We start from the raw sequence: 11,958 nt of genomic DNA, 5'->3' as shown, positions 1-11,958 counted from the left end.
TCCTGCTTGCTGCTTGTCTTTGTCCTTGAATTCTTTCTCACAGAATAAGACAAGAATCTGGAAACCACAGCCCTGAGCTTTCCGGCAACAAATAGATGATTCTTAGGTTTGGGGCTTGAGCAAGTTAAGTCTTTAGTAAAATGGGGAAAGACTAGGGTAGAAACAAGGTATTTTTGTTTGATTTTGGTTCCTATTTTGAGAAGTTGAGGAGGGGAAGAGTAGGTAATCAAGAGTTCTATTGGCTGTGAGAGCTCCGACCTGTGAAGAGGTCAAGTCTAGAGAAATAAATTTACTAATCATCGGCACATAAAGTCCATTAAAAGCTAAGAACAGATGTTACTAGGAGAGAATTTAGATAGAGAATATTAGTGCACTTAATACAAAGACCACATTAGACCATTAAGACTCTTAACAACTTATTTATTTTAAAACAGACAAGCTATTAACTGTAGAAAATAGTAACATAGCAATATTAAATGTACAGTTTTAACAAATACAAAAAAGCAATAAAGCAATATCTTAAGTCTTATTTAAGAAATCTCAATACACTATCGCTGTAGTTCCTAAAATTCTGGCACTAATTCTAACGTGAACTTCTTAGCAAAAGGCTCACAAATCCGGTAAGTCCTTGACCTAAAAGCTAACTGATTTTTATGATATTCATGCAAAAATTAATGAAGAAATGGAGTAAAGCATTCTAGTACCTTTGTTATCAAGATAACTGTCAAAAAAAAAAAAGCTTGAAACTTAATTGAGCATGAAATAAAATTGTTTTCTAACAAATAAGACCAGATTTCTTTTTTAAAAGAACTCTGAGTTTAGACAAAGTGATTTTCCTAAAAGCTAGATGACACTACCTTAAATACCACCTATTTTAAATTATAGCATCTCTAAATAAGTTAATCACACAAGATAGTTTAAATACACCTTTAGGTGCCAGGAGGGAAAGCACCTTTTACTAATGTAGCTATTTTAATTTGAAATTATTTTGCACAAAATCAGAAACATTTATGCCTAACTCAAAGACCTTTGAATATATACTTGCAACCTTGAACTAGAAATAATGTGGCTTTGAATGTGCCAGTGTTAGACCATACTGACTTAAAAAAAAAAAAAAGATAAATAGACAATTGCCAGTTCAAAAGATACATGGAACACATGTACCATTCCAGAGAACACACACCCCTTCCCAAATTTAGGAGGGCAGAATAACTGCTGAGATGCAATTACACAAATCTCTAAGAGAAAAATTAAGGCTCCTTTAGTTAACAGTCTGTTTTATGGAGTAAAATTCTTTTGAATCTTGATTCTTTAGGACCCAGAAACATTAGAAAGTGCACTTGGAATACATTGTATCAGGGTCCTCTACAGCAAAGCTCTAATTGAGCACTTATTTTTCCAAGTACTAGATAGGTACTTTATGGATTCAGTGATCTGAATGGTATAAAAACCGAGAGCATTAGTCATCCTAATTTTAAAGCATGAGTTGGATGAAGAGGTCAAGGCTAGAGAAATAAATTCACTAATTCTTATAAGTCCTGAGGTGTGAAATCTGTATCAGTAGTATGATAATATCATATGATTATACTTTGCTTTCTGCTTGTATTTAAAAGCTAAAATTTATAAAACAAGCACAAAGTATATCAGATTCCAATAAGTAAACTAAAATCTAATGTGTTAAATCTAGTAATTTTTTTCTAGTTTCTAACATCTGTTTTAGCAGAAGAGTTCGGGATCGTTTGGGTGTATGTGGGACAGTCGGCCAAACTGCATTTGGAAGACAAGACAAACTTTCTAAGGGTGTTCGTGTTAAATTAAAAAAAATATAAATATAAATTATTTAAAATAACAGCAAACGTCACATAAATGCCACAATGGAAGACAAAGTACTCAGCTAGGCATGGGTTGTTGGGACTCCTGCTCCCAGGCATCCTTTTGGAAATAGAAACATCTGCTATAACTTTTTAAATGGTAGGTTTAAACAAGATTTTCAATCTTGTACAATAACAATGTACATTCAATTAACTACAGCACTGCAAGGGGCTAAGGGGCACAATTTATATCCACAAAAAGAGCTAAAGCTATGTATTAAATGTGGCTGTAAACAGAACCTGGGAGAGGTATACAGTCAGATCTGTGAGAGACAATGAGGCCAGAGGTGAACACGGTACCCACCAAGGTCATGAAATCCTCATTTTTCTTCCCTGTTTGAGATATTCATGCTTTCATTCATTTTCTGCTTTTGCATTCTTGTTCGAGTAGATGCTAGAAAAAGATAAAGAACTGTTAATGGCACTGATGGTGCTAGATAAGTTGGCAATGGGCTGCCATATGTGTTATGCTTATGCTCAATTGATGGAGCTCATGGCCTTGCAAAAGCAGGGGTTTCCAAATTTTTTATTATATATTCCTACGGTTATTATTCCAAGCATGTACCACCAAACTATGTACGTATATATGTATATGTACTACGTATAAATTATAGAACACACATACTACGAACATTAAAAGTACACAAGATAAAAATAAATAGAAATTCTAGTATTTTCTTTATGTACCCCAAAAGGTATTCTTATACACTTCTAGGTATGCCCAACTTTGAAGACCACTGTTCTTCAAAGAGATGATGAGGTTGAGCCTGGCACTTGAGCAGAGCGGAATCCTGGCTGGCCCAGAATGAGCTGTGGAAGTGAGTGGTATTCTTGACAAAGCTAGTGAGTCCTCTGTGTTCAGAGATGACTTGCAGTTACTGGAAAGACTATCAGCTCACAGTGCCCTTAACATGGACATAGACTTTTAAAAAGTACGTCATTAATTACAATATAGACCAAAAAGAGAACATCTCTTTTATTTAAAAATTCTTAACTTGATTTTTGGTGGACAGGAGCTCTTCATAAAGAAACACAAAGAATATTTACATTTGGAAAAGAAAGAAAATAGTAATTCTAGGTCCTCCCCTATGGCCCTTCCGCTCTGAGTAATCTAGCACTGTGTGATGACCTTTTTTGAATGTAATTCTTTGAGGAAAGCTGAAGAGCAGCCTGGAGAATTCCTTAGCTTTATGGGTTAAAACTCCTGCTGCTTCTCCACAATTTTCCAGCTGCACGAAGGCCCTGAACTTCAGCCTGGCAGAAGGAATTCACCATCATAGCTAAGTGTGTCACCAAGAAATGTACTGATGTTAGCAAATGAACCCTTCTCTAAGAAAATATACATGTTTTTAGAGCTTTCTGCTCTTTTTAAATGTACATTGTAGGCTACATAATGCTTCCACATGTTTTCAAGGCCTGATTTTGGTTATAAGCCTCACACCTATTTTCATGTACTGGGGTGGAAAAGCCACAATTATTTAAATGTTAAAAATAAGGGTATATTAGTCAATGTAAAATCCAAAAAGAGATTCACTTATAACCAAAAATTTAAACTTTTGGTTTGTTTAGTTTTAACTGTACTCTTCAAAATACATGGGAAAAAAATGGTTTAAAATATCAAAAGCATTCTTTTAAATACTTTATATTCAAAGTTAGTATTTATAGAGATGTGCTGAGAGAAAGCCCCTTTCTAAAAGGTCACACTTTAATTGTTATTGTTCTTACTGAGATGTCCCATGATGTAGAAATGATAGTTTAAACATTTATTATCTCATAAATATGTCTTCTTTCCAAGGCCCAGCTCTTTTTCCTGTTAATAGATCTGGCACCAGACTACCATGAAATGTCATACTCACTATCATAGCTACCTCTCTAAGACAACCCAGTAGCAGTTAGTATACATTTATCTTTTCCATAATGAGCTTGCTATCTACTATACTTGGGTTAATCTTTTATAGTGTCAGAGTAGCTTAGGATAGGATTCCATTTGCCTTACCATTCCAAATTTATGTCACTCTGTATAATGTAGAAAATGTTCTTTACCAAAATTCTGATTTTCAGTAATGGAAACTTTTGTTTTAAATAAAGTTTGAAAACTTGCAAGTTAAGAATGTTAAATAATAGCAAAGATTATTCCTTAAATAAGGGTTATGATGTTAATATATGCTAAGTTTATAAAAGCTTTCTCTCTACCTAATACTATTTAAGAGTTCCGCATTATATTTCCGTTGCCCTAAAATATTTTCTAACCACAATCATTCATGTTGAAGATGTGGTTTCACTTCTTAGTCTTTCCGTACAAAAGATTTTAGGAGTCATGATGACCTTCACTTTGCATCACACATTTAAACTACAAATGTTTGCAGTTTATATAATATTCTTGATTGAATATATTTTAAATGCATGAGCGAATCCTCTAATTGAAGGAATTACATGTATTTATTCTAGTATGAAAAGCTTTTTGCAATGTAAACAACTGTTTCATTTACATAAGGTGAAATAATAAGTAAGTACTTACTCATTTCTGCCAGTTTCTGTTGAAATTTGGAGTCTCCTGGGAGATGTTTACTGCGGATTAAAAAAATGCAAAATACTTCATATGCATATGTATACATGGAAAACTCAAATTTCTAATATCTGGTGCTTTCCATGACTTATTTTATACTCTTATTTTAGTGAGTAGCTTTTAATTTCAGAGGTTTATAAACAAACCATCTAAAATGTGAATGTCACAAACTTATAATTGTATATATTTTTTTCAATGGTTCTTATAAAATAGTAAATATTTTGCAAGAGTAAGCATTTTAAAATCAATGTTAATCAAAAGTAACAAAATTTTATCAATATTTTATAAAAAACAATCAGACTTTAAACATCTGACATTTCAATAAAATTTCCGTAGATGGTATATGATTTACTAATATAATACTTTAAACTTTGGGATGCAGTCATACCTATTATTTTGAGCAATCCTCACAATTTCCAAATAAAATTGGCATTGGCATAAAAGGGAATGGTAGAAGTCAAAAGCAGAACTGGCACTCTGGGTTCTCCAGACAACCACCTCAGCTAGTGAAAGACATTCTAAAACTCTTCCCACCTTCCATCTGCTTCATCGGATCCTTCAATGTCAAAGCGTAGTTTTTTCAGTGGTTTAGGAGGGTTGCTTCCTTCAGCACTTCTTTTGAGGACACGGTCACTGTTACACACCATCTGATTTATTTTCTGGAACTTCTCAGAAGTCTACAAATTACAGAATTCTTTATTATATTATTAAATGCCAACATTTTGTAGTTAGCAACCCTTAATTGTAGTTTGAGGTGTGTCAAAAATCAGGCAGAGGTAATATCTACATTTTAATTTTCTGCTTTCTTGGACCAAATAAGACATATGAAAAATATCAAAATCAGAGTAACTGTGCCTAACTCTTCCCCAATTAAATACCCACTCTTTTTAAATCCTGTCTCTTCTCAGGAGGCTCTTCCTCTTCTTCTTCCTCCAACAACTCTGACTACTACTCTGAAAGTCTCTGTTCCTCATTTTTAGAACACACACACATACCAAACCAGGGCTACTTCTTTCTCAGAAACATTTAAGTTGAAACAGCATTCTGGAAACTTGTTTTTGACAAATTTTTTTGGTTTTGTTTTTGGGGACATTTCATAACCAGAGAATGTCACAAGAATTTAATAAGAGGTGACGTGTCTAGTGAATCATAATTTTGGACTCACTTCATGGGTATTATGTTAGTAAGTCATATAATTTATATAGTTTAAACCATAATGGATATTATATTTGTTGAAATGCTGCTAATTCATAAAGTTTTTAAAATAAAAAACCAAATATCAGAAAGACTTAAGAATTTGAGTCCATTCAGTATTACTGGAGATTTGAGATATGTATCTCTTGAGGGAGCATCCTACCACAGCAAAGTAAACAAAGTTTCTGTAAGAAATACTAAAGGGGGCACAATACTTTATTTTATTCAAGGGACAAATATGTGGAAAAATCCTATTTCTTATCTATCTATTTTAGAACCAGAGTGAGGTAATTATCTCAGGGATGTGTATCAACGTATTCATTTGAACTAAAAATGAAGTCAGACTTTTCTGATAGAAATTAAATCTGATTTAACTGATTTGACAGTGAGAATTAGCTTTACTAATTATGCTTTATTTTCCAAAAATTTATATGAGCTAATTTTCTAAAAATTAAATTCAAAAACAGGTTTTGGTGAAAGATATTTAGAGCACATAGATAATATGATAGATATTAAATCTTGAGTATTTATTAAGTTTATGACAAGATTTTTAGTTATCAGTTTTAAAATATGGAAGTTCATATAACATTTTCTCAATTCTTTTAACGGTTATGGTAAGCAGGATAGTTTGAAGATCACTGCTCTATACACATCCAGATCCTACTCATGTATGTGGCCTCCTTTGTGAAGTATGACAGCTGCATCCTATCTTGAGTAAATGTCACAGCATTTTACTATTTGTAACATACAATTTAACATCTGGTTTTTTAGGATACAACCTTTCATTTTTCTCTAGCTATTTCATTTGGGGAAATGTGGCAAGCATACTCTAGAACTAATTCCGACCTCCTGGTATTTTCACCCTTGTGTAATCCTCCTCCTCTTAAGTGTGACTTGGACCTAGCTAGCACTGTCTTCTGACAAAAATAATATGGCAAAAGTGATGGAATGTCCCTTCTAATACTAGTGACAAAAAGACTGACTTCCATCTTGCTCGTTATCTCCTTCTTTCCCTCCCTCCCTCTCTCGGAGTCCTTGCTCTGGGGGAAGCAAGCTGCTATGTTGTGAATACTGAATAGCCCTATGGAGAGGCCTAAGTGGCAAGGAACCGATGGCTCAGACAGATGGCGATCAAGGATCAGCCAGCAGCCATACAAATGAGTTTGCAAAAAATTATCCTTCAGTTGAGCCTTGAGATAACTGCAGCCACATCTGACATGCTGATTGCAGCCTTGTGAAGACAGGTCCTGGATCCAACTAAGCCATGCCTGGACTATTGAAACCACAGAAAACTGAGATAAAAAATGTTTGCTTTAAGTTACTAAGTTTGGGTGTGATTTGTTATGCAGCAATAAATAACTAATATAAGCAACAGGGGTAGGAGTGGTGAAACACCTTAATAGTAATTCACAGTGAATGCAAGACTGCTGAATTAGTGCTGTTAACGGAAGGTCAACTAGAATAGCAAGTTCCCAGCCTAGAGTAACTTTCAAAGCCAAGCTTTCCCTTGGATCCCTCCGGAACAAAGACCACCACATACCCTGGCACTTATAGAGTCTCAGATACCAAGTCCTAATCAATTTACCAGAGAAAGAATATCCTAGAAGTCTGAGAGGAAGGAAAAGCAAAAGTGTGTATATGTACAGGAGAAGACCAGTAGGTAGGGGCTGGATGGTGATATCTGGATAAGGTGGTTACGTTTTGGAGTATCTTACTTCAAATCTTACTCATAATTAGTGAATTTCAAAACTGTTTTCTAACATTCCTTTGAGGTTACATCACACATATGTGTGTGTGTATGTGTATACATTCACTTATATGTATGTAGGTATATAACCTTAAAGGAATGTTTAGAAAACAGCTTTGAAATTCACCAATTATGAGTATGATTTGAAATTAAATCTAATCTGAAAAGAAATATAATACATATATCTTCTAAATTCTATGCAACATGCTTGGATGAGGTGTTTAAATAACAGCATTTATAAATTCAAATTATAGAAATCTTCAATTTATTTTACAGTTATAGTGTATGTCGCTGTATTTCATAGAAAGAAAATACTCACCCCAAATGATTCACCAATTGATACTAAGATTCTGTCAAGAAAAAATACAAGTTAGTAAGGAAAATCATATTCAACTGTGCAGAGACAAACATATACACAGCATCCCGAACTATCAGAAATACCAAATCTAAGGTTTCCTCTACTCCTACAACCACTGATAAATTTTACTCATTAAAGGCTTATTTGAACAGTGCTAGTCTAGTTACACACTGAACTGGTTTCTTAGATTTTTAAAGAACCACATGTCTGCGTACATGAAGATACTCGACTATAAGAAATTCAAAAAAATAAAGGATGGTATAGGGGCACACAAGGGCATTTATATCATTTGCCAATTATTTCCTACTTTATCTTTTCCTGTAGAGTTTGAAACTTTTATCATGAGTATGCATACTTATATAATTAAACAAAACACAAATGTTTTCTAAAGGGTTAATATATCCCTTTTCCCTGTTTGTTTTTCTTGCTCATTAAGTACAACTATATGGGCTGACAATTTCTGAGATAAGACTACATTAACTATACTCACTAATCTGCTTCCCACTTTATACAAATAAAGTCAGCTTCAAATAGCCCATGATAACATATAATAAGTCAACTGAAGCACTTCAAAGCCAGAGAGCAGTTGTGGTTGCATGTGGAAGATAATATAATGATTTGTAGTTGCACAGAACCTTTCATCTGAGAATTTAAAACAGCTTCACACTCATCATTTCCCTGATCCACAGCACCCTTCTGAAACTGACAGAGACCTGCTCAAGGTAGTATAAGGAAGCCACAGACAGAATTACCAGTGGACTTCTAAAGACTTAATTTAAAGTCATCTACATTTAATTAGCCATCTACATTTTAACAGCAGAGCAAGGTGAACAGGTTTACAGAAAAAGAGTTTACAGGACATTTGATAAACTACAGAATAAAAGTTCTTAACCAAAAGTAATCTACTTTGTTTAGCAAACTGGCTAACAAAAATAAGAAAGTGGTTTGAAACCTATTACCAAACTGGTTCTCAGACTGTTTACAAAAGAACAGACCCCAGCAGCCAGGAAAGTTGATGACTAAATTTTCAAACCCATCTAAGCAAACAGATTATCTTTCTTCCCCCCGTCAAATTCTTATCATGTCACTTAATAAAAATAAGCAAATTAGGGACTCAAGAGGATAGCTTATTTTAAATGAAGAAAGCTTTTATTTTTATGCTTAAATCAAAGTAATCCATCCCCTCTTATTCCTTACCACTTCCCTAAAGAGAAAACACAAACCTTGATCTTGGAGTCATTTTTGTTGGCGTTGGCAGACCTTCTGAAATTTTATATGGATTCTTCAGGGGTGATATATAGATGTTTCCCCCGGGAATCCGTAAAGGTGAACTGGAAAACTTGTAAGGGCTTCGAGGAATGTGAGGTATTGGTGACAAGGTAGGGGGCTAGAGCAAAAGCAAAAAGGCAGATTATTTATTTAATGTTTTAGTGCGATCTAGTGCTTTATAATTAGATTTTCCCAATCAAAAAAATACTTTTAACATACCCTGGTGGAAGCATACTGCAAAATATTTGTTTTCAGTCTCTGCATGAAGACTGAGTTATAGAATACTATAATAGAATCATACTCCTCTTCTCTGATCAAAACCCGTTTGAATGTCTGAAGAATAAACACACTTGTTAAATAAATTTGGAAATTTATCTTTAGATTTTCTGTTTTAATAGTTCATAATACTTTTTAACAGTAAGAAGCATATATTATACAGGAAAAAAAATCTCTGATAAAGCCTTCTTAGGCTTGGATTATAGCTGTTCTACCAGAAGTGAAATGTCACAGATACATACATATATGTTTTATACATATATATGTAAAAGTTTATTATAACTATTCTGATTGTTATAGGCATACAGTATTCCTTATTAACTTTATAATATTAATTATAAATTAATTAACTTTATAATATTAATCTGGATATTAAAGAGGCTTAACTTTCTAATTCCATGTTAGCTATAAATAACCAATAATATAAAAGTAAAAAGTTGATATGTAAATTTATATAATAAAGTCAGAATATACGATCTAATTAAATGACTGAAGCTACTACAGATAAGAATATATCCCAAAAAATCTTATCATGGAAGATCACCTACCTCCTGAACAGCATGAGGAAGATCCTTGTAAGCTGTTACAATGATTTTGAATTTAAGGTCTATATTCTTCACTTTGCATATGCCATACATGGAACACATCATAATCTAATAAATAAATGTGATGTAAAAACTGTCAGCATTTTGTAACATGGTTGTGTCCTATAAAATGTACTTTGTTATCTTTCTTTTTAACCTTAAAAAAATGGAAATTTAATTTCTTACAAGATTACCTTTTCCCATCTTGAGCTCCATTTGGAAGTCTATGTGAAATGTTTAAGCCAAATTGTATTTAAAGAAAAAAGTGCAAATAGCTAACTCTCAGTTATTCAAGACAGGTCATTTGGTTTGAAAACAACCTTAACTTTTGCTTCAATTCCTTAGATATTTCCCAGAGGAGAAAAGTTAAAACTGGAATCAGTTTACTGTGTAACTAGCATTTTTTTAAAAACTGAATATGCTAGGTGGTAGTGGTAAGGAGGATGCAGTGACTGAAAGGCGACAGGAAAGTCTTCTGTATTACTGATGATGTTCTGTTTCTTGATTTGGACACTGGTCATACAGGTGAGTTCAACTGATGAATTTACACTAAGATGTATCCTTTATGTTACATGGATTTTTCTATGTACTTACTATATTTCAAATTAAAAGATATTTTAAACACAAAAATAAGATTCGAAATGATTCCGTGACACCTAAAGCCATCAAACTTTCTTAATTTGCATGAATTTTATTGCTTAATTTAAGTACTCATAACTTCTGCAACATTCTTACTCACATTTACTACTGCCAAGAATACATATTCATCATTTCTTGCTCAGCATCGTACCAGCCCTATTCCTCTCATTTAGAATGCCATCCAGTATCCTCTTTGCTAACTCACATTTTTCTCCTATTCCAATACTTTACCTCAGGCATTTCTCACAAAAATTTTCTTGATTCCAGATACCTAATCTCTTTGGAAATCCTTAGCACTACTGTCTATACCTTTCTGTACTGTAAAAAAGCAATAGAACCACAAGGCAATCAGTGTCCACTTTAAAAAATCCAACATACTAGAATTTCTATGTCCCAACATGATAATGTATACATATTTGTAGGTTAAACCTTTACACAATAATTCACCTTTTGCTCAAAACATCATTTACTGGGAACATTACTAACAACCTTATAGAAATAAAAGGATTATAAGGGAACATTATAAAGAATTATATAACAAAAAATAGATATCTAAGATGAAACAGAAAAATTTATAGAAAGATAAAAACTACCAAAACTGACTCAAGAAGAAACAGAAAATCTGAGCTTGAATTAGTAATCAAAAACTATCCACAAACAAAAGCCCAGAAACCCAGATAGCTTCACTGGTGAATTCTACCAAACATTAAAGAAAGAATCAATACCAATTCTTTACAAAATATTCTTTACAATTCTTTACAAATTAGAAGAGAACACTACAAATTAGGAGAGAACACTACCCAACACTACAAATTAGGAGAGAACACTACCCAACAATTTCTATAAGGCCATACCAAAATCAGACACCACAAGAAAATTATTAATTATTGATTATAGATGTAAAAATCTTTGACAAAACAAGCTGAATCCAGCAGCACTGTGGATACACTGTGATCAAGTGGGATTCATTCTAGAAATGCAAGGCTGGTTTAACATCTACTATATACCAATGCAATGCAAGGAAAAAAAACAACGATCATCTCAATAGATACAGAAAAAGCATTTGACAAAACTCAACATCCTTTCTTAAAAAAAAGCACTCAATTACCTAGAAACAGAAGGGAATCTTCTTCAATCTGATTAGGGGTATATACAAAAACCCCACAGGTTAAACATAGAGTCATCAAATGACCCAGAAATTCCACTCCTAGTCAAATACTCAAGAGAAATGAAAACATATGTCCACACAAAAACTTGAATGTTCATAAAAACAGTACTCATAATAGGCCCAAACTGAAAACCAAATATACATCAATTGATGAAAAGATAAACATGATGTGATACATCCATACAATGAAATATTATTCGGCAATAAAAAGAAATGAAGTATTGATAAAAGCATTAACATGGATGAACAATGAAAACGTTATACTAAGAGAAAGAAGCCAGACACA

At 33.1% G+C, this 11,958-nt stretch overlaps 1 protein-coding gene across 1 annotated transcript in view; it reads right to left on the bottom strand.

The window, feature by feature from the left end:
- Positions 1–399: 399 nt before the first annotated feature.
- RB1 (RB transcriptional corepressor 1) overlaps positions 400–11,958 on the bottom strand; it is a 127,285-nt gene continuing 115,726 nt past the window's right edge. The window contains exons 21-27 of the mRNA XM_039839351.1: positions 9,830–9,934; positions 9,225–9,338; positions 8,960–9,123; positions 7,698–7,728; positions 4,972–5,114; positions 4,390–4,439; positions 400–2,265 (exon numbers count right to left, since the gene is read on the bottom strand). Of these exons, the coding sequence (XP_039695285.1) occupies positions 2,192–2,265; positions 4,390–4,439; positions 4,972–5,114; positions 7,698–7,728; positions 8,960–9,123; positions 9,225–9,338; positions 9,830–9,934 (681 nt within the window). The 3' untranslated portion in view covers positions 400–2,191. The remainder of the gene's footprint in view (positions 2,266–4,389; positions 4,440–4,971; positions 5,115–7,697; positions 7,729–8,959; positions 9,124–9,224; positions 9,339–9,829; positions 9,935–11,958) is intronic.

This window comes from Pteropus medius, unplaced genomic scaffold, assembly GCF_902729225.1.
Source record: "Pteropus medius unplaced genomic scaffold, Ma_sr-lr_union100, whole genome shotgun sequence".
In the NCBI taxonomy this organism is placed as follows: domain Eukaryota; kingdom Metazoa; phylum Chordata; class Mammalia; order Chiroptera; family Pteropodidae; genus Pteropus; species Pteropus medius.
This window is presented reverse-complemented; position numbering and strand designations above follow the sequence as displayed.